Source organism: Sipha flava, unplaced genomic scaffold (genome assembly GCF_003268045.1).
Source record: "Sipha flava isolate LNK unplaced genomic scaffold, YSA_version1 71_pilon_pilon, whole genome shotgun sequence".
Lineage (NCBI taxonomy): Eukaryota > Metazoa > Arthropoda > Insecta > Hemiptera > Aphididae > Sipha > Sipha flava.
The window spans coordinates 2,649,195-2,673,932 of NW_020273611.1; the positions used below are offsets into that span (position 1 = coordinate 2,649,195).

General features: G+C 35.2%; 1 protein-coding gene across 1 annotated transcript; it reads right to left on the minus strand.

Annotated features, from left to right (window-relative positions):
• Positions 1 to 126: 126 nt before the first annotated feature.
• LOC112692263 lies at positions 127 to 16,897 on the minus strand. The gene is made up of 12 exons (XM_025566872.1): positions 16,596 to 16,897; positions 14,297 to 14,412; positions 13,603 to 13,960; positions 10,197 to 10,355; positions 9,613 to 9,842; positions 8,371 to 8,725; positions 5,730 to 5,978; positions 4,969 to 5,371; positions 3,877 to 4,353; positions 2,680 to 3,122; positions 2,227 to 2,481; positions 127 to 487 (listed from the first exon to the last, which is right to left on the minus strand). The coding sequence occupies exons 1-12, from the start codon at positions 16,641 to 16,643 to the stop codon at positions 263 to 265; spliced, it is 3,318 nt and encodes a 1,105-aa protein (XP_025422657.1). The 5' UTR covers positions 16,644 to 16,897; the 3' UTR covers positions 127 to 262.
• Between the last annotated feature and the right edge of the window lie 7,841 nt (positions 16,898 to 24,738).

The window sequence follows — 24,738 nt, forward strand, 5'->3', positions numbered from 1 at the left end:
CGATCGAATTTTATTATTTTAAGTTACTCCCCTCAATTTGTTAAGGATTTAATATTATATTAAGTTTAAATGATAATTTAACTTTAAGGGTAACAGTTATATTACTAAAAAAAAAATACAAAAAAAAAAATAGTAAACATTTACATTTATTTCGCATTTATTATTAACAAGTAATAGTTGAATTTTATCCTATAACCTGTTTTACTCAACAACCAGATAGATACAATGCTAATTATTGAATGGAGGGCAGGGCAAGTATTTACTAACACTTGTTTCCGATCACGCTTCTCCGCCGCCGCCGGAAAGGATTCCATAACCATGTATTTATTTTGTTAGTACTATCAGTAGTGTCATTGCCACTATTAGTTGTCTGTCTTCGTTGACGTCGTTGTTTGGAGGTTGACTGCGACAACATCTGTGCTGGTGGCAGGCTGGAATGTTGAGATGAAGTCATCACCGACGTGGTTGTTTTCCTTCGGGGATACATCTATTGTGAATAATACAAAGTTAAATAGATATTGAAACAACTGTGTTTTTTCTCTTACATATATATTATACTAAATTAATAACAATCTTTCCAAAATGATAATAAGTAAATTAGAAACCCAATTATTTCATATGCGCCGCTAAACTGAATGTATCCCATTATTAATAACTTCAACATAGATTAAATATTTAAACACTAACAAGGTTGTGTAAACTTATAATACTACGATTTTAATTCTAAAAATATTTTAAACAATTTTCTTATTAATGTGTAGATTACACGTTTACTGAAATTTGGATAAACATTAAGGATTGAACTTTAAAACACTGAAGTAGTTTATTTTGGCCAAAAAAATAAAATTTGAAGAATATTAAATTGATTACACTTATTAAACATTTATATTAAAGAGCAAAAGTAAATTGCTTTGTATATTTTCAGAATTACAATAACAACATCTAGAGTAAAATAATTGAAAAGTTATTGGGTTCCATCAATGTCGAAAAACGAATTATGTACACTAAAATAATTCATCAAATATTTATTAATGACTTGTTTAACTGTCTTTATAATAGTTTTATTATAATATAAATAGATAAGTATAATGTTTAATATTATTTTATACCTACCTATATACCAATTTTTTTTTTTTATTATTAATGTTTGATATATTATTCATTGTTAATTGTAAAATTATTTTTATTCTTGTAGTTTATAGATTACTAATTGTTAATATTATTGTTCTTGTTTATTTCTTCGAAAAATAATAGGCCTCACTAAATAGGTTGATTTACTTTATGCATCGGATGATTATGTTTGTAAAATGACTGTAATATGTATGCATTTATACACTAAAAAAATGCATCTTAGATAAAAAGAACATGTAGAGTAAAATTTAATACATTTTTCAATGATTTTTGTTAAGGTTAATGATAAAAATATTGGTCGCTAATTTTCTGATTTTAACTTATCACCTCATTTAAATATTAGAATAACTATATTTTTTTTATTTATCAAAGGATATTAACCAGTTATTAATGATTTATTAAAATTTATTGTAGTTTTTGATTTTACTAAGGTGTTCAATAATTTCATCACTACTAATTAGTTTAAGAAATATAGATACTGTATTTTATTATTTCATTATCACCAGGCATGAATCTATTTGAATTTATAATCTTTATTTTTAAATTATTTCTTACATTTATAAAGTGGTTATTTAACTCGTTACAAATTTTAATTTCATCGTCAGTAATAATACTATATTGTTTATTATATTTTTTAATTTGTATGGTTTTCCTATTACCTAATTAATGATATTCCAAACTTGTTTGCAATCAGACTGAGCACGTTGTATTTTTTCTTGGTAATGTAATTGTATAGATGTTCTTACTAATAAGTTTAATATATTTCTATGTTTATTATAAAATTGTTTTAAACGTATATCAAAGGGTCTAGTTTTATCCTAGTTTTGAGAATAGATTTTCACAGAGGCTAAAATATATATTTTTTTCGTACTGCACGCTTAGGGGTTTTGTCATACTCCCATTTCAAACGTTAACAGTAATGAGTAACACAATTAAAATAGTTCATATTTTAGATTTTGCTGATGATACATCTTGATATTTTAAAAATATATAAAATTAAAAATAAATACCATAATATAAAGAATAGAACCACAACACACTTTTTAATTTCGTACTACACATTTAACGTTTTGCATAACACATATCTAACCGTACCTTGTTCGGGTCCATTGACGTTGACTTGGTCGCGTGTCCATCAGACGCCACCGCTGCAGTGATTGGCGTTACAACTTTCAATTGCACGGACACACCACCACTGTCGCCGGAACCGTAGTGCCGACGTCTTTGATTGTTTACGATGAGCTCGGCTACACGTCGGCACGTGTCCCACCTGACGTCCAGAACACGGTCAACACCGTTCCCGGTGCATTTCAACTCCACCACAATATCCCCTCGTTTCAGACCAGCGTACTGCAACGTAAAAACGTGATATTAATGCGTGTGCGTGGACGGCATAATCATACCGTTGGGTAAGATCTTACAAAATAACATTTGGATGAAAGTTGCGCATTGCTTTTAAAAAAACTATGACAAGTACTTTGTACATAGGAATATAATGGAATTGCAATGGGCGCGCGCGGTTCGATAAAGTGAACGTCGTTAAATCACCTGTGCCTGGGAATTGGATCGGACGTGTCCCACGGAGGCCGGCGGCACCGCAGCCGTCGCGCCGCCGCCGTGACTGCGCAACTCGAACCCGAACCACCTGTCCACGAGTTGAATCGGATCGACGGTGGCAGGCGATTCGTCGTGATCGTCACCGGCGTCGACTGCGGTGGACCGGTGACGGCTGCCTCGGACCATCTTCACCCACCGGGGCCGAGTGTACCGGTGACGGGCCGAGAACACGGCCACCGGGCCCAGCCCGGCAAACAGGTCGGCTCGGCGTTCTTCTCGATCAGCTGCCTCGTGCAAGTGTTGCCTTTGCCGTGGTCGATCGTCACCACCGCCACGCTGTTTAGTCGCGGTCGTCACGCCGTCAACATCGTCGTCACCGTCTCCGGTGTCCGTGAAGTCCGGTGCGATCGACATCAGCCGAAATCGAGTACGGGCTAATAAAGATAAATTACGTGTCATTAAGTTTGAACGCGACGAATACCGACAATATTCGCTCAGACATCGCGTACGTCGGGCTCGGTGTTTGCGTTTCAATTATTCGTACCAGTGCTCGACTTGGCAAAACTGAAGAAGGAGGACACTTTGTATAATTCAAAAAAATTAGCGTGCTCCAAAACTTGTTAATCGTTATAACTATAACGTAATAACACTAGGGGAACGCTAAAATTTCCGAAAATTAGTCGGGGTATTCCGTGCCCCTGTGTTCCCCCTCAAGTCGAACATTGATTCGTACGAATATTATATAGTATATATACTACCTGCACCGTGATGTTTGTTTGTTTTATCGTAACGAAAAAATAGACAACCGCTTATTTTTTCCAAACATATTTAGCAAAACCGTACTCGAAAATAAATATTATCGACTAACACGAACGTATTGAATCCGAGTAGTTTCACTTGGCGATCAAGCAGTGATTTAATTGTTTTTTTTTTTCAATAAAATTACAAACGCTCGTTGTCCGAGATTCGATATATACGAGTATAAAAAACTGTTCACAGTTTATCGTTGATATTAAAATAACTTGGTACACTAAAAAAATGCATTAATCGCTTTTTAAATTAACGTGCTCAGTTTTCGATTTAATGACACGCTGTTATGTACTGATAGTGCAAATAAATAATCCAAACACATTAACTCTAATTAATATGTATACGAATTGCTGTCAAGTAAATATATAGATAACTCACGTCTGATGAGCACACCGCGATCCACGTCCAAGCCGGGTATACCGGCTATTCCAGCCGCAGTGAATTCCTCTTGGTCAGCGTTGCCGGAACAGTAATCCGCGACTGCGGCAGCGTCCGTACCTTCGTCATCTGAGCAACAGTCGTGATAATCCTCATAACGACGTTCCTTGGTCGCCTTCGTCGCGTCGCCGTTACTGTTGTCCTCGTCATCGCTGAAGCAACGGTAACGGCAGCAACAGTGATTTTCATCGTCCTCGTCTTCGTCGTTGCTCTTTGTGGTACCGTATTCATCGTCGTTGCGACGATGCATTAACAACAATCGTACTGTTCGCTGCCTTTCCCGATCCAATACTCCGGCTAGTAATCCGCCGCCACCAGAAGTGTTCCATTCAGCTTTAGCCCGGAGTTGTCGACATAATCGTTGTGCACGGGCTGCTCGATCATGCGCTGCTGCTGCCGCTTCGAGCAACAGTTTACCTGCAATGAAATAGCGTATCGCGTGAAAATTGTATCCAAGTTTCGACAGTTAAATATTTATTATATTTGTTTAATCATAAACAAGTACAAAACAGGATGGTTTATTATTTGTAATTCGCATGATACTAAACGCATTGAGCTAAAAACGTGAGAACTTTGAAAGTGGTTTCGAATAAGGTGGGAAAAAATCAATTTTTACGAGGACATGAATACGGAGTGCTGCTCATCAGAAGGTATATGCCACATAAAGTCGAATACAGCCACTAGAATTTTAAAACTATTTATTTTTAACATTATAATTTCATGTATGATTGGTACTCGAAACGAACGATAAAACTTCCGGAACGCGTTGTGTTCAAACGATAGATACCTTCGCGCTGTTATACGAGCAGTTGTTTACTTGGTTTGATCATCAGATTTTCCAGAGTAGGTACCTATTTAAGATCAACCTGAATACGAGTAACATTCACGAAACGTTCAACGTTCAACTTCGAACAAATACTGAGTAAGCGGCTAGTCCTATGCAATTTTTGTAGTGACACATAACAACATATTCGCGTGCATGAGGAAAAGTATAGAAAAAAAAAAAAAAATTAAATATGATCCGTGTATTACCGAGGTGCTTGCATCGCTGCTGTTGCCGCATGGTTTCTGACGTCACTTCGTCGTCTTCCGCCATCTCCAAGCCCGCGGCAGCCGCGGCCGTCATTAGCTCTTGGAACAGTTCACCTGCGTTCGAGTCATTAGCGTTTCGCCATCGGCGTCGGCCGTGGTGCGGCCTGTCATCAGACGAGTCGACGGTGCACCGGTAGTACGGGAGCAGCGCGCACGCCGCGTAACGGTAAGCCAACGCGGCGTAGTGTCGGTCTTTGATTCTGCACACGGACACCCAAACGTCCGGCAGCATGGACGAGTGCGCGCCTCCCTGCTCGCCGCTGTTTTCCTTTGAACCTTGCGCGGCCCCGTCGCTGGGACGACAGCTGCTGTTGTACACCACGTCCCCGTACATTCGCGACAACTTCACAAACAAAAAAAGTAAATAAATCGACGACAGTTCAACCGGCGAGGGCGTGCCGCCAAAAGCAATTCAAAAGCGTAGTATAGTCGCACAACATTTTGCACGCGTGGATCGAAACCGTAACGGCTCAAAGAACAACTTTTTTTTTTTTTTGCAACTGAAATTGCAACGGTTTTTTCCTCCAATTTTCGAGACTGATCGAAATAGATTTTTTTTTTTTTTTGGTTCGTACAACTTCGTTTGTAGAACCGAATCGAAATTATCGACAAAAAACGTCCACTATTCGAGTTGTTACAATTTTGATCCAAGCGTGCGATCGGTCGTCGTGCGACAATGGAAACCGTGTGGAGGTACTCACGTGAGCCGCTTCGCGCGCCAAATCCGTCCAGGACGGCGAGTAGTTCACAGTCACGTCGTTCGAACCGCCACCCGCCGCCGTTACCGTCGACGATCGTTTCGCGGACGCGTTCGGTGCACCGCGGCCGGCCTCGGTCTGGAGTGGCAGCTTGCGGACGTGTTCCTCGCGGCGAAAACGGCGACAACGATGCCGGACGGACGCCAAGAACCGCCACTGCAATCTCTCAAAAGCGCACTCGTGCGCCTGGGCCTAAGTGCAACAACACGCGATTACCGACTACCCCTATCGACCGTGCGCAGCAGCACTAAACCGTCCAGTACGTATGCGAGCGCATCGAACGGCAATTCGTTTTGGATCTATTTCGGGTCTGCGGATATCTATTTGAAAGGCGTACCGCACGGATGCGGAGCCGTTGCCGGAGCTCGGAAGTTATTGCGTTTGTAACTATTTTTCAGATCCATCGATGTATTGCACGCTTTAAATTCGTTTTATGCGTGTACGAATAATGAATCTAAATAATTTCAGTGCGGATTTTTGCGCTTATCGTCATATTTTCGATTTCAGCACGATTCCGTCGATTTTCCTCGTTTGTTATACACATTTTTAGATATTTTAAATACTCATTTACAAGATTTCATTTATTTTTCTACGTAAAAATTATTATTATTATTATTATTATTATTATTGTATGCTTTATTGTAACAATAATATTCGTAATTTACAATTTCAAAAAATAAAATATAATAATACAGCTACCCTACTAAGCACACCTTGTGTGGGGGTAGCGATTCTTATCTACTTAAGTTTTTATATTCAGAATAATTTATAGTTTATGAAAATACATTTTATAACAAAATGAAGATAATATAAAATATAAGGGGATAAAAAAATAAAATAAAATGAAAATATTAACTATTTAATATTTTGATTGTATATAACTATAAATAATAAATAATTAATAAGTTAATAATTAATTACTTGATAAATTTAGAACTCTTCTATAGTTTTTAAAACATTTTAAATTATTATATCATATGAAAAATATTTATATTTATATTTAACTTACTTTAACATAAACTTAGACCATTTTATAATATACTTTTTTGGCCAAAAACTTTAATACGATTTGGAAGATATATTTACATTTTTTCTGTATTTGGTATTATACTCATTATCGGAGAAAGATACTAAATTTTTTTGCTTATAAGTTCGTGTAGGACTGATAAATTATCAGTCCTAACCTAACATTCATTTTATTATAGACTGGTTCTAGTTTGGATAAATATATAATAAGTATTTAATTATGCAATTTAAAGCAGTATTGATTCTGGATAAGTGAATATTCATGATCCCTAAATCGGTTTACCATAAAAAACAATTAATTATACTAGTAATAAATAAATAATTATTTTATATAAGTCGTTAAATATATAGATGTTTTATTTCTTTTAATAGATAAAAGAATTGTCGTAGGATATTGTTTAAATAATTTATATAACCATTCCATTTAACCCTATTTTCAATTATTAAAATTTTGTAAAAGTACTATTGTTTAATAAATCGTAGTTTAATTTAATAATTTTTGACCCAGTCGATAACTGTGCAATTGAAAATGAATTATTAAATGAAACTATTAAAAAAACTATTAAAACTATTTAAAAACTATTAATTTTATTTTCCGTATTAAATCACTGGTATTGCATAAATATTAAACAACAAGATCCCGAAACAGGTACCAAAACAAATAAAAATGTTAGTTCGAAGGATTATTATGCATATCGATTGATGATTTAACGCGATCAGGACAACGTTTTCTACGATGTCGTGAGCTTTGTCAACAATTCATGGTCGACATGTATGTAAAGATAAAGAGCAAACGATTACGATACTTGTGATTCAATCAGAAAAAGCTACGTGCGGAAGATTCTCAAAACAATTAATAGATATCGGTGATGGAAAAGTTACTACAGATGAAAGGGGATGCAAGGGGATATTCTGCACAATTATTGATTCACAAGATGCTTTCATTGACCAGATATTTTCCAATGTACACAGACAATACACAAATCATGACTGGCTTGACGTTTTTTCATTTTTATATTCTGTCAACGTTTATAGCATTCCATACCTCTTCTACTTATATACCAGATCCTTATACAGTTATATTAAATTAGTTATTTTTTTCTAGCAAAATATTCTCTAGAAATAATTTATATGACAAAACGATTTCACAAAACTTCCGAGCCCGTCATTACAGACAAAAACACACAACCGCTCAACTACTAATCAGGGCAACGGTATAATGGTAAAACTGTCGATTTGTTTTTATTTTACGTGATTCCTATAATATTTTTGTTTAGTATTATTATAAAAGTACATACGACAGTATATTATATTTAATATAAGTATACATAAAAAAAAAAAAAATCGTATTTGTATATAATATAATAAATAAATTATATACGAATACGATTGCTTTTTATTTAGCATATTTCTTGTATGATCATAATTAAGGAAATTAGTGGGTTCACTCTTTGTTCTGCTGGGCCGGTTGAAAATGTATGCTGCACCGGACACACGGTCGTGCGCACTTACGACACACTTATGTACGTCTTATGATCTAAATAACACGCATACTGACCATCATAAGGGCGTAAAGGACGACGGTGGCGCGAAGATCGGCAGCCCGGGCCGGAGCGTTGGCGAACGTATCGCCGATGTGCCGGTACGCGCCGGCCGCCCTCAGGAAACATTGCGCCGCGGCCACGGCACCGTCCACGGTTTCCGGTCCGGTCGATGTCGACGAAGAGCTGGCGGTCGGTTTCCCAGTGCCGCTGGTGTCGTCGTCGTCTCTGCCACCGACGTTGGTGCAACGGCGGTCATACTTGGCGCCCATTTGCGTGTGCACCGCCGCCACGTTGAACAGCACGCACGCCTGTTCGAATCGGACCGTGCGTTGTCCACAGGACGGGACGGGACCGCCGAACGAATCATACCTACGACCGAGCGTACATAAGCGTAACTGATTTGATCGATGCAAGAATGAGCAATGACGGTTTGTGTACACAAACAATCGACCCGAAACCCGATGTATAGGTATTGGTGATGAGTTGTCTGTGGTTACGGGAAATCGTTACAAGTAGTCGGGACAGTAAAGAAAAATAACGTTGAAATTAGAGCACGCATTAATCTGTTGTTTATGTACAATTGTACTAGCTATATGGCTAAAAAATATTAATCGTAATAATCATCGCATTACAATCGATGGGGACTGTCCATCGGTTGATGTCTCACGCACAAAAATTATATTATGTGCTTATTACGATTTACACCGTCGTTAATAAACGACGGTTAGGAAAGAAATGAAAAACACGTTCGATTTGTTCATATTAAAACCATTCAACAGTACGTATAGCAATCGGAAAGAAATTATTTTCTCTTAGATCTGATTTCCCGTCCAAATATGTATTATTGAAAATTCCTTATTGTTAAGGGTCGTCTCATTGATTATTGGAAACAAATAATTTTCGACAAACATTGTTAAAGTTACTCTCCGATGCCCGATGTTAATTTAACCGATTTCGATGTAATTTTAATGCAAGCAACTTGACGATCAATGACTGCGTATTTTTGTCGATTCGATCATCTGAAGAATGTTTAAGCATATAATTAAACGCATGAGTTCCGAGAAACTGTAAATTTTTTCCTACGAAAAAAAAAAAGAACGTACCTACTCACAATTAAGGATACAGCTCTCGGTAGGGTTGAAGATAACTAAAAAATATATACTGTGTCGTTAAAACACCGATAGTAAGAGGAACACCCCACGAGAAAAGTTTCACTAGTGCTGATCAGTAAACCGCGTACGATGAAGGAAAATTACCACTCGAAATAAATGGCTGGTAGTGACGACGACGCGTCAGGTGCCTGCTGCTGCTTGTTCTGACGGTAATGGTTGTCCTGTTGCTGATGGTTGTGAAGTGGATGATTTCGCGGTGCGGTCGCTGTCGCCGAAGAAGGCGGGAAAAACCGGCGGTCCACGTAGTACAGCTGGCGGTAATACCGCAGTAAAAGTCGCACGCCGTCCGCGTCACGGCTAGGCGTCTGCGTGTCCTGACCAATAGAAAATCCAACTATAAGTAGGTGCGGTATTTACGCGACACTGTACCGGCGTGCATAATCGGTGCCGTAACGAACATTGCGCCCGGGGCGAACTTCAGAACGCGCCTCTGCGCATTTTTTTTAATTTCAAAATGTTATAAACATTAGATGTTATTTTCAGCGATTGCTCCGATCGATATAAAGGGCGTGACGTTGAAGTTTTCGTAAACAAAATATACAACGTTGACCGTTTTGTCGTGAAATGCAATTTTTTTGTTTTCGCGCCCCCCCCCCCCCCCGGAATTTTGCCCCGGGCGCAGACACCTCTCGCCAACCCCTTGCTACGGCCCCGTAAAAAATACATACCAGCCGGAGCTGCGTCAACTCGTCGACGGCTTCGCGTAACGATAGCGAACGCCGACGTGCACCGCTGCCGTAGTTCTCGTCGTCGTCGTCGTCATCGTCGCTGTCCGTATGATTCGTTTCCGTTGATATGTCCACGCCGTAATGTTGACTGATGAACCGCTATATGGAAATTATTAAACGTTTAAAGTTATAACTAGGGCTCGGAAGTTGATGCATTTTGCATTTTTTTTTTAATTGATGTAGTCATTAATCTATCAAGCTAAAAATCCGATTTGGATGGTCTTCTAAAATAATCTGTAATTTTTATTTTGCATTTTTTTACATTTTTTGCCATTATTTCTCATTGATATCATTTTATCACAGTCCTACATTTTAAATCATTTTTTTTCGACAAATACGTCATTTTTCTATAATATAGCGAAATTTTCTTTTACGTACATTTTAATGCTAAATTTTTTTTTCATAAAATGTGAAAATATCATAAAAATAAAATATAATATCTTATTTTAACTTTTAAATATAGCTTATTGTTGTCAGTGTTACGAAAATAACTAGGTACACTAAAATTACTGGCCGTGGTCGAGCTATTTATCTCGCAATGTTTGAAATAAGGTATATTTATAGTTTATCGTATATTTATATTTATACTGTATTATTGTAAACAATAAAATTATTATTTTTCAATAACAGCTGAAACATATTGTAGCCACTATATTTTGTATAATATAATTTAGTATTCGACCGTCTCGACGTCTCGTGTAACGTGTTGTTTTCTGTTGTCCTCTTTTAAAAATTTTTGTATTGAAAAATGCCTAAAAATAAAACTTCGACTAGTGCTCGTTTACGTGCGTTAATGTCAGAATTCGGAAGTGATATTTTTTCGACTGATGGATATATACTTTTTTGCAAGATATGTGACGTTAAGGTTGCCGCAGATAAAAAGTTCACTGTGGAACAACACGTGTCACGTCAAAAGCATATACACGGTATTGAGCGCAAAAATTTACAAACTGAAAAATCAAAAAATCAAAGTTTACTGACACAACCATCTAGAAAATGTACATTTAATTATGATTTGTGTCAAGCCCTTTTATCGGCTAATATTCCGTTGAATAAATTATCCAACGATGGTTTTCGTAATTTTTTGGAAAAATATACAAAAAAGAGTATTCCCGTCGAATCGACATTGAGAAAATCGTATGTTGCCCAATGTTACGAAGAAACAATGAACAATATAAAAAAGTATTGTGAAAATCAAAAACTGTGGATTTCTATCGACGAAACCACAGATATGGAAGGCCGGTATATCGCGAATGTAATTATCGGTACGTTAGAAACTGGATGCCCAGGAAAAATATTTTTACTTCACACAGAAGCACTGGAAAAAGCTAATTATACCAGCATTGCTAAATTATTGGATAAAGCACTTCATCTTTTGTGGCCTCAAGGGATTAAATATGACAATATTTTGCTGTTTTTGAGCGATGCAGCGCCATATATGATAAAGGCTGGTAAAGGCATAAAAATAATGTACTCTAAAATGGAACATGTCACCTGTTTAGCTCACGGATTACACAGGGTTGCAGAAGAAATTCGTAAATATTTTCCTAAAGTTGATCAATTAATATCTAACGTAAAAAAAATTTTTTTTTAAGTGTCCTGCCCGTATTCAATTTTTTCGAGAAAAGGCACCGAATATTTCTTTACCGCCACAGCCTGTATTAACTAGATGGGGGGACGTGGCTAATTGCCGCAAATTATTATTGTGAACACTTCGAAACTTTAAAAGAAATAATACTTGGTTTAAATAGAGAAGACGCTACATCGATTGAGAAAGCTCAAGATCTCATGGACGATTGTAATTTGAAAAGTGACTTGATATACATTTACTCTAATTTTGGAACATTGAGTGATTCTATAACTCAGTTAGAAACATTTGGGCTTAGTCTTCACCACTCGATAAAAATTGTACAAGATGTAGAAAATAAAATTTAACAAGCAGGAAATAGAGTAGGACAAGATATTAAAAATAAATTAAAATCTGTTTTGGATAAAAATACTGGCTTTAAAACAATGACGATAATTTCAAAAATTTTGAATGGTGAAAAAGTGTCGAACCAAAACTTTCCAGACGACCTCAATAATTCCGATATTGCTCATTTTCAATTTGCACCAATTACATCAGTAGATGTAGAAAAAAGTTTCTCAAAGTATAAGAATTTACTTTCGGACAATCGCAGATCATTTACTATAGAAAATATCAAACATACACTTATTGTTCAATGTAATAAATTTGATTAGGTTATTTAATTAGGATCATTTTATATTTTGTTTTAAATATTTTTACAGGATATTTATGGTTTATATTTAAATAACAATTTTTAACAAGATATTAAATAAAAGGTTTTTTTCTTAAAAATATAAAATAAGTAATTTTTTTTTGCATTTTAATTATGCTATATTTAAATAACAATTTTTAACAAGATGTAAAATAAAAGGTTTTTTTCTTAAAAATATAAAATAAGTCATTTTTTTACATTTTTTAGTTAATAAAGTTATTTTATTTTATAATTTGACAATTGTTGGGTCATTTTTTGTAGTAATTTTCCATCATTTTTAGATCATTTATTCATGTTTTTTTAGGTCATTTTTTAAGGTTCTTTAGGTTAGGTCATCAACTTCCGAGCCCTAGTTATAACCAATAGTATATGTTTACGAAACAGTAGCACGTAGACAGTTGTCGATCTCCGACAAACACACGCACTACACGAATAAAGAAGTAATTTACCTAAAGCAACGCGCAGATAGAAGTATGTATACATATATAGTAGGCAGGCACATATCTAGAAATGAAAAAAGTGGGGGCTAAACGAAAAAAATGTACTGAAAGTACATAAAAGTGCATATACGCGTCCCGTCCCGAAAAACAATAAGACTAAATTGAAAAAAAAAAATTATAAAAGTGAATAGCCTTATTCATTGCGCATATCGATTTGTATTTTGTACGAAGTATTTCTTATTTTTTGAAATATCTTAAGTACCGAAGTCCTAGTCCAAGGGGGGATTCGGCCACCATAGCCCCTCCCCCTTGTATCCGCGCCTGATAGTAGGTATGTAATGTATAAATAATGTTCACATACCGTAAACGAAAGAAAAAGAAAAAAAAATCGTTTTCAAACCAATCTCAATTAGACGCCAGAACGATACGCATTGATGAGCTCGAACACGCGGGTTGGAAAAAAAACAATAATGCGCGTATCAGACTTGTATCAGTTATCTGTTCGTGACGAGTGGGCGCAATAATAATTATTATAATTATAACGCACGGCCGGTGCTGCTCGACCTTATCTGGCCGCTAATGTCTCTGTATCGTAACGACTTGACGGGTGGTATTATAAACACTAACCTCGAGCGGCGGTCGGAAATCGATGGGCCTAGTATCTTTCAGGGGCACGGCTATCATGGGGATTTGACGTTGCCGACGACGCGGTCGGTTAGTCGTCGGTCCGTCTGCGCCGCCGGGATAGCCGCTGCAGTGTCTGTCGAAATCGCCGCGGTCCTCATCGTCGTCGTCTTCGTCGCGGTACTGGTACACGTCCACCGACCCGTTGAGCTCGGCCAGCTCGTCGGCCAGCAGCCGCACGTTGGATTCGAGGAAACTCAACTCCAACGCGACCGTCTGTCTGATGAGTTTTCTGCTCTTGCTCTTGGTCCTGACGCCGCCCACGCCACTGCTATCACCACCGCCGTCCTTGGAGGTGGCCCTGTATAATATACGTACGCATACTGTTGATCAATTACGTCTACTGCAGTATTGCAGTATGACACGGCAATCGTGACGCGGTGCGCGCGACACGGGAAAACTGCGGATCGTTGCCGTTTAACATCGAAAAACACCAACGGTGGTAGGCGGATTCGAAAGTAGTAGCGCGGGTAAACGATGATGATTTCGATTACTCATCCTTGATTCAGTAAGCGTTGTCAATCGAAAACCTATGATAGTAAGGATTTGCACGTGTGGTTTGGAAAATGACACTGTCATCTCAATGTTTCGATGAAACGCGCGCGACATTACTTATTACGTGATTAATGTAACTTACCGCAGTAGATTCTCCGCGCCCTCTCGTAACCGTAGCTCTCTGTCCATTTGCCGATTCAGAGCAGACCGGGCTCTTTGTAACTTTGCTCGGCATGTGGCCGCCTTTGGATCGGTGCCCTACGACAATACATAATTAAATGTAAAAAATAACACGTTATAACACGAGAAACTTGTGTAGCACGAGAAAGGTGGTAGGTCCCCCTATTGTGATTTACTTGCGTTGATCGGACACGATATTATCTAATCATATATATCCGTTATGATACGTAAATATTTATTATTTCAGAATCTGATGATCTCAAGATATTTCAATGGTATTCTTAACGAAAAATCATTATTCATGTTTATTGTTCAATCCACAGTCGATTCTAATCGAAACGGTAACTATTAATTATTGTTCGTGATAAATTAATATTTATATTTTTGTTAGTAGGAAATTCGCTTTAACTTTTATTACGTAATTCTAATGACTTTCAAAACTATAAGAAAATCATGATATCAGATTATTCGTTATTGTAGTTCGTGTAAAGATTTGTTTTAAACTATGTCGATGAAATTTAAAAATTAAAACTTTATAGTAATAACGGCTATTTTCTGGCTAGCGAGTTTTTATACAGAATGCACTTTTTTTGTATTTTAGATTTAACCGTTGAAAAAAATTCACTTTCATCGTTTTCATTATACATATATATCAAGAAATTAAATAGGTGATGTATTATTTATTTTGCACTTAGATTTTATGAAATGTAATGTATTATTATAACTACCTATAATCTAAAAATAATAATTAATGACAAAACAAAAAAATTATTTTAAATGTAATACATTTTTATTAATTTTTACTTATTAACAGTTAAAACAACTGTATATAAAAAACATGTTACGTATATTTTATAAAGATTTTATTTTATATTATAAAAGTACCAACAACTTTTGTGTATTTTATGTTTAGCCGTTGAAAAAGATTCACTGCTATCATTGCACACACCAACGTTATTTGATAAAAATAAAACTGTAAGGGCGATTGAATATTGAAAGACTCGTGTGCGAGGTATAAATGTGTTTATTGTAAAAGCCAGGAATTGACTTGTGTGCCAATTAATGCCAATTAATTGTTGACTTAAAAACTTAAGCATTGGGTACTTCGTACATCCGACTCACAAGTCCAATCCTAGCTTTTTCAGTCCGCCAAATGTGTGATATTACACAATGTCATGTACACATCGCGCACGAGTCTGGTAACCATATAGTGTCAACGCCCATTAACGCCATCGTTTTTGCTAATTCCGATAACCGTTTCGCTGTTGATGGTCATAATATCATAATTCATTAATGTATAACGGTTAACCGAATAAACCGAACCGTACACGCGTTTCATCGCATAATGTATCGGTGGATGGACCACACCGCGCTGGTGTACAATCATACAAATTTAATTCCAATAATTATCGGACAAACGCGTACTAGTAAAAAAAACATTTCCACGGGTACCTATTACGCACGCTTGCGCTCTAATATCCGCACCGAGTTTGGAATGCGAAGATTTTCCAGTGTAAATCTAGAGGTATACCGTGCAGTGGAAGCAGCGGCGGCAATAATTTCAGGTGGACCGTTATACGAGCAGTTACACGGATTCCGGTGTGGACGAGAAGGCCAGCGCGGGGATCAACATCTCGTTATTCCAATATATATATATACATATGTAAATTGTTTGATGCGTATTCTTATAATTATTGTTTATCCACGCCTAAGCGGATAATTCCACAGATACGTAAATAAAAAATAAAAACAGTACAATGATAAAATTGATACGGTATTTAAGTGGATATATCATAATAGTAATATGTAGATGCAGGTATGTAGAAAACGTAGATCATTAGATCGACGGACGGACGGACGGACGAATGACCGGAAGATAACTACGGAGGCTTTGACGAAACCGCCGCCGCCGCCGCTGCCATGAACACATAGACATCGTTCACTGAACAATCTGTGTGTAACTGCACATCATTCAGGGTTAAATTTTCGTACGATCGTTGTAATATTATTGCTTCGTCACGTTGATCTATACGCACGCGGATGGGTAAAAATTGGTGAGAGAAAAAAAAAAAGAAACAGGGCGAAACTCGAGGCGAATGCTGTTGGGAGGAACAATATCATCCGCGTTCCCGTGTTGCCTTGCCGTGCGGTTTCGCTGGTTACGTCGCGTCCGTTGTCGTCGGCGCACGGTGTTGTAATTTTTTACGGCCCCAACGGCTATACGAGTCGCTACCGCCGAGATTTGTAAGAAATACGCTTACCTTTGCGATGGCCCGATTGTGCGCCCTGGTCACGGCCGAAGCGGCCATTGCGGTCGGTCCCGCCACCGGGATTGTCCGCGGTTTCGATCGGTCCACTATCCTGCGGTGCCGCTGTCACGGCGGGAGAAGAACATCACTTGTGCGCGCGATGAGACGCGTAACGAGTACAGGACCTGGACGCTGCGACTACGTAGCCCGACTGTTGGCGGACGGACGGACGACCGGTCGGCGGTGCGCGCGCGCGGCGTACACGACCGAACAACCGTCGTCGTCCGTTCTCTCCCCCACCGCGTAGCCGCCGAGGACGTCCGCGGCGGCGGTCAGGAGGACGCGCACGGGAAAACCGGCTGGCGGCGGCGAGAGCAGCGCGACGACGATACGCGCACGGCAAGACGGAGAGACGGGTGGTGGTGGTGAACAGGTATCCGCCGCCGCCCGCTACACTGGTATCCAACTCGTGCGTGCGCGCGCGCGCCAGTGTACGCCGGACGCGGAGAACGGCATACCACTACCGAAATACATGAGAAGGACTGGGGAAAAAAAAAAAAAAAATTATCGAAATATTAAAAAACACACATACGGACGGGACGGGGGTACACACCTGCTGCTGCTCGTTAACGATTTCTGTTTCCAACGCCGTTTCCCGTACGGTGGCCACAACGAGCCGGCTACGGTATTACAATAATATCGTGTTGTTTTCGACGGCCGCACACCGGTTCACACACAGACACACATTCTCTCGGGTCGGCAAGCCGCCGCGACACGGATAGAGACGGGAGGAAGTTGTTGCCGCCGCGTTATATGTGGGTCTCTCGTGTGTTTACAAGTGTCTTCTCTATCTCTCTCGCGCTCGCGGCCGTTCTGGGAAAAATGTAAATATTATTTTATAGCAAGTGCCCGCCCGGACCCGGTGAGCTGGGCCCGCCGATAAGAAATCGTAGTGCGTACGACGATTACCGCGCGGTGCATACCATCATCATCGGTATTATCCGTTAATAAAACGTATTGTGTCCGGCTAAAGCTGAAAAGACGGATGGATTTTTCCGCCGTCGGACCGGACGACCACGCGTTGTACTGCTGCGCGGAATGTCCGTCTTTTCGACGCGTACTGACGTCGATGCTTTTCGACGTAACGGCCCGTGTACGACCGACACGTACGTGAAACTTTTCGACGAATATTTTAGTGCCAGCGCTTCCAGCTGCGTCGTCGTAACAAAGCACACCGCCGCGGAACAAGACAATCGTGTTTTCGTGTTCTCCCGTAGCTCCGCATTATATTCCGATGTTGATCGCTAAAAACCGTACCGATACGTTCTTGTGTTACGTAGAAATGCGTTGCAAACACAATACGAGTTTATCGAATGTTGATATCGTTCCATAATATTACACGGATGCGTTATTAATGGCTCGGTAGATTACACGGGTAACTGTACACCTGCGCGTACGTTTCACCGATTTTTTTTTACCCGTGTAAATTCTCAAAAACAATATTATTTAGGTTATGTTTGGTTACCATAATTTATTTGGCGAAAACCGGGACAGTTTTTTTTTTAATTTTTTCTTATTGACACAACTTTTTATTGATTTTTTTACCTACGCAATTATTACAAAAGTATATTTGTTTATTAATTATTTACTCCTGTGACACCTCCCTCCGGGATAGAAAGTCTGAAATAAACACCGACTAGAGTACGGCTACTCTACGCTACAGCACTACGCTACAAATGACAACATATTAAATTATGGTTGATTCCGTTAACGATATCTACAACTACCGCGAAGCGGCGGAAATACAAAGACGTATTTGACAAAAATAATAGTCGCTTAGCCGGGAGAATGATTAAAAATAGATTTCGTCAGTCAATGGTTCAACTTTTATCATGACAACGATATTATGGTTTTTCAAATTAAAGTTTAATAAAATACAAACATACATAATTGAAAAATCTTTCCGGAACAAATGGCTGCTCGAAATATATGGTAACCCTATCATAATTATATACTAATTATTAGTCGATGCAAAGTGCATTTAAACATTGCGTACACGGTTTAGAAAAATGTAAAACATTTATGCAGTCTTGTTAAGTATTCGAATAAAAGTATTTCATTACACTTTTTGTGTTTGAATATTATTCCGGATACATTAAAAAAATATATTCGATTACGTATTCTCAGCATATTTTTTTAATTATTTTTATTTAAAGTATAAATACTTGTTTCGGAGAAAAAATTATTTGTGGTTATAAATAAATTATAATCCTAGTTAGTGTCCATACTGCACATGCTACCCGGTGAATATTTAATTTACATATTAAACCTAGCCCATTTATTACTCTATATAGATATAATATATATATCCGTACCAGATAGCTTATGGATTAGATTTAACACTGACATTTTATTATCTTATATTACCTATTAATCATCAGCAATATCATAAGCAATATCAGCGCGTATTAAAATTTAGCGACGTTCAAACCCCCCAAGCAGTGTCTAAACATTCTGTGGTTGGTCGCCGTTTTTACTCTGTACTATAAGTTCAAATCAAGCACGTTGCTGCTTCGGACATTACATTTGCTATTTACCGACGAAAAGTTAGATAAAATCGTCTCGATCCGCAAAAAACATGCACGAGTTTATTTTTTTCTTGTGTCGCGTTATTATAGTGCATACAGTGCCGGGTTAAGGTCCCACCCTGCAAAGGCGGCAGTTGTCCTCGGGGGAGATTTCTTAACAGTGAAAACGAAAGTTTTCTAATGTATTATAATTTTCAAACAGAATTATTAATCATTGAAAAATGTGTATAACAAATAATAATAATAATATTATACTATATCACCTACCGTAGAATTATCAGGAGACCGAGCATTCAGCTTGTTATTAGTATGACCATATTATTATTAATTAAAAATGTTAAGGTACTGTTTCCCAGCAGTATTCAGACGTTGTGGCCCTAGATTATATATTTTGTGTATGATTGGTTTCTCTTAGCCCGTTTGACACGGAGGGTTTATTTGTTAGAAGCGGGGCGTCAGTACCGATCGGACAAGTATTGCGTCAAAACGTCCGGCGTCAACATGACAAGTACATTTTCGTTTTCTTCGACAAAGGGCGAATCAAGCTTTGATTGCAATCGTGGAAAATAACTAAGTTATTTTTGATAGTGCACATAAAAATCACAAGGATAATATTTAGAAAAAATATTTCCTTGTTATTTCTTTGTTATTTCTTCTTGAACCACGGATAAAATAAAATTTAATTGTTCACGATTTAGACGAAGAAATTCCCGAAACTTTTCATCGTCGTAAATTAAATGTCCACTAATCAAATTTTTGAAGAATCCTTCAAAGTCTCACGTGGAATACACACAGCTGAAATGTTTTCTTTCTTTTTTTTTTTTTTTTTTTGTTATTAAGCTTATAAGTAATTCATACTCAATTTCTTCATCATGGAGCAATTCACAATTAAAAATCAGATTTTAAATGCGGAAATTACATGCAGTAGAGACAATGGTCGCAGCGGTTATGATTTAATTGTGTACAATTAAACTTAACTAAAACAGTAAGATAAAATAATAAAATAAACTGTGTCTGGACAGTAATAGGGAACCGTACCTGTACGTCAGTTGTATCCCGACGAAAAAAAAGTGTTACACGAGTTGTGCCTCGGTGAAAATATAATTAATAGCTGCGAAGCATTTCACTCCAAATTTAATTCAAAATTTTATTTTCAAACCAACCCAATATTTTCAAATTTATCGAAGTTTTAAATAATTTTCAATGTGATATTTACATTAGAAGTACTGGAATAGTATCGAGACGACGTGTAAAAAAAAATTATTTATTAGTCAAAAATTAAATATATATATATAAATAGATAAATTTCTAGATTTAAATTAAAATTTTTGTTGAGCAGATAATTATTTTTATATTTTATTTTAAATATGATATAATATAATATAATATAAAGTTTTATTTAATTTTTTTTTTCAAAATGTATTCTAGTGTATATTGTATAAAATGTATACGTATATAATAAATTATACTGTAAACCATAAAAAATATTATGATCGAATTTTAATTTATATTTACGATATTAATGCATTTCCAAAAGAGCCACAGATTGCATGCTAAAGAGTCACAGGTTACCGACCCTTGCCCTAGGGCAACAAAATTTGACATATAGTCGGTGACGTTAGTCATCAGTCAAACTCATACACCCGTATAATGTTATTACTTAAATTATTTTCCACTATGGTTAAAATAATTAGGTATAAGTTTCACGAGACTTGAATATTTATCTAATTGATGTTAAATCGTTCTCTTTTTATTTTTTTTATTTTTATTTTGTATGAATAAATATTCATTAATATTAATATTAAAATATTAATTGTATTGGGGTATAATTTATATACATTGGCACGAGGCGGCTAAATGTCAAGCACCATTATTGTATACTGTCATATTTATACTGATAAAAAAATGGCAATAGAAAACTAGCTATTAATCAATTTAAAAACAGTTAAAGAATTTTCGAAGTTTTCTGCCAATGTGTACACCTAAATTAAATTTTAATAAAAATCAATCTGATGATATATCAAACAATTTTTTTTCTAATTGAATAAACAAATCAAATAAGTATAGTTATTTCTGTAGAAAATTAAATTTTGAATAATTTTTTTAAGGTCCCAACAAAAAATTAAACTTTCTTGGGTAATACTGCTCCTATAAAAATTTTTTTTTTTTAAAATACAATACGCCTTTACTCATTAGTGTTCCAATAAAACGTATATTTAGTATAGGAAGTGCAGTTGTGAATAAGAAACGAGAGAAAATTACTGATGTAAATTTTGAAAAAGTAATAGTGATTAAATGTCACAAGACATAATTGTTTTTCGTGAATAAAGTGTATATGCAAAATAAACATAATAATAAAGCAATATACCTGTGACTTTCAAATATGAAAACTAGTTTATAAAAATAATTTTATTTTGAGCAAAAAAATAAAAAATAAAAAATAATTTAAATATAATATTATTAATATATTGGAATAATTTTTGAGTATTCCAAAATGTATTGTAAATAACTTTTAACTATTTATTTTTATTTTAAAAAGTATTCCCAGTACGAATAATAAAAGTGTTCTTTACAAAAATGCATTTAAGTACCACAGATCATATTTTATTCTTAATAATAAGAATTTAATAAGCTCTAACGTAATTTATTTTTCATTTTTTATCATACATGTGAATATTTATTATATTATACCTATATATAAATATACTTGATAAAATTATTTTTACGAAAATGGAATATAATACCACAGAATATATTCATTATATTACTATCAGTTACGACAGATTACAGATTATATTATTTAGTATAAGTTTAAATACATTTCATGGAGGTAACTGAATGTTGATGACTTAAATTATAAAATGTAATTACATTTTTATTGATTTATACAATATTTAAGTTCCAATAAATCAAATGCTGTAAAATACATTATTTTTATTTTTGTGTGTACTAATTCATCGGATTTAACTCAAGTATACCGGCAAGTTCCACATGCATAGTAAAAATTAAATATTATTAGAATTTATATTATAAATATAAATTGTAAGTAGCACCTATAGCAGGTTTAGGTTCAGATTTTGTTAGCCTATATCTAATAAATAAATAATTAACAGTATAATTTCAGTAAACTACATAATAAAAATGAGTACATCATACGTATAACATAATTTGGTTTTTTACGGTTACATTTAAGTCTATACATATATAACTTTCTAAATGCGCTTTATTATATTATATTTTTACTTGTCACCAAAATACACATAGTAATTGCTTTTTCTTCTAGTTAGGTACCTATGTGTTCTAACTAAATTATTACAATTAAATTTACTTATTACAATTAAAATTTCTTAAAATATCCGCTTTATTATGCATTTGGTTTTAATATATTTTTAATGTGATGTTCGAGACATATGTAGATACGGTATATTCCTGTACCTATATGTTACCGTTATGGGTGTTTATTCATGCATACAATTATTAAATATTTAGGTATTGTCAGTGAATAACGAGAAGTTCTAGACTATTAGCTATTATACACAATTAAAAATTATATTAATAATATTAATATATAATAAAAATATTCAATAAATATATAATTTAGTCATTATTTAAACGAACAAGTATACTAAATACTAATGTCTTGAAAAGGAAACATACACATACATAATTATATATTTTTCACACAAAAATAAATTTAATTCACTTCGAAGTTTAAATTAGTCTGTTCGAAATTTAAAGAGTATTGCAAATCGCGATATGATCTTTCGTCAAATTGCATTAGGTATTAGGTAACCGTGGACAAATAACTGAGCGTGTGAATCGTACCCTCATGCCTATATTGGCAATTCTAGCGAATGACTGTACGGCATCGGTGTCAGAAACGAGGTCATTCGAACGAAATCGAAACATGTAGAGGAAGGTAACGAAATATACCTACTCCATTTGAGTTGTTAATAGATGGTAGCCAAATTTAGAGGTGTCGTGTCAATATTCCTGAAACCACCTTCGGACGAGTGACACAACCCAAAAGAGTTGGATGCAGGGCAATATAAAAGAGCAATTAAATTACATACCTAAAAAATTATTTACATAAACTAACGTCAATAATCTAAACATTACTTACCTAATAGGTACATCGTATAATCTATCAACGAGCCTATTTAGTTATATATTATTTAACACAAGTTATTTTATTGAGTAACGTGTTATATAAACACATGTTTTTAATTAAAAATTTATTTAGTTATTATATGATTTAAATAATCACGTACTATCAATTATAAATTTAAACCGTAAATAAAAATTCTAAAAAAAGATAAACAGTTTTAAATAATGCATATACACGAAAAAAGGTTCATCTTTGTATAACTAAAACTCGCATTTATTTTCAATTTATAATACTAGGTATATTAAAACATATTTCTCATAGAAATTAATAATATTATTAATATAATTTCTAATTGTGACATTAAATTCTAATTCTAATGTTAAATGGAATAGGCCTATAGATAATCTACGCGATACATAATACATGTCCCCATATAAAATGAAGTTCCAGTAGTTGAAGCCTTTATTCCTGAATAAAAAAATGAAAAAATGAAAAAAAATAAAAATAATAGTTATTTTGATTATTTATTTATTTCTTAATGATACATATTGATGTAGTAGTATGATGAAATTTAAAATTATGTTTTCCGTATATTATTTTCTTACCTAACGTATTTTTATAAAACCTCTTTTACCAAGTACTTTGAAAATCCTTGACCAATTAAAGTTGCTTCTATTGGTAAATATATCCAGTTATTAAAAACATATTTAAGTTTCTTTAAATAATTAAAAATATAGTATATATATATATATATTGAATTACTAGTATTATAACCCCGTTTACTAATTTTAATTTTAATTTAATTTTTCATTTTGTTAAGCAAGTATTTTTTTTCATCGGTTTCCTATTTTCCATGAAACTATTTAAAATGTTGTTCTTTTAAAGAGCATTTGTAATATTTAAACTTTGCATTGAGAACTATTGATAGCATAAAAATTAATAAACTTAATATTTATTAATCGTATGAAAATGATGGAGCACTGTGTGGAAGGAATTATTTATGTGCAGTTGTGCTTGGATAAAAAAAAATTATCTAGATATAGATAAGATATCTGGATTTAAAATTATCTAGATATAGATAGATAAAATCACTTTTATCTAGATATAGATAAATAAAATAATTTTTATCTAGATATTAATAAGGTATCAACGTCTTCATCCGTTTGTAGGCGAACTCTTTTGGTCTTGGGTAATAATTGTATTATGTAACGATCCATTTAAAAATATAAAATATTTCACCAATAAAATAAAATTGAAAATCATAGACAAAATTATGAAAAATATGAAGACTGTCTGACGATAAATACTGAACACGTTGTGGATGAGAGTGCGCTGCGTACAGTACAAGTTTTTAATAAATAGCGGAAGTTACACGCTTAATATTTATTTTGTTGTACAATAATATTATGTAGACACATCAAAGTACGAATTCATAGAATTGGGGTCCGTTAATGACAAT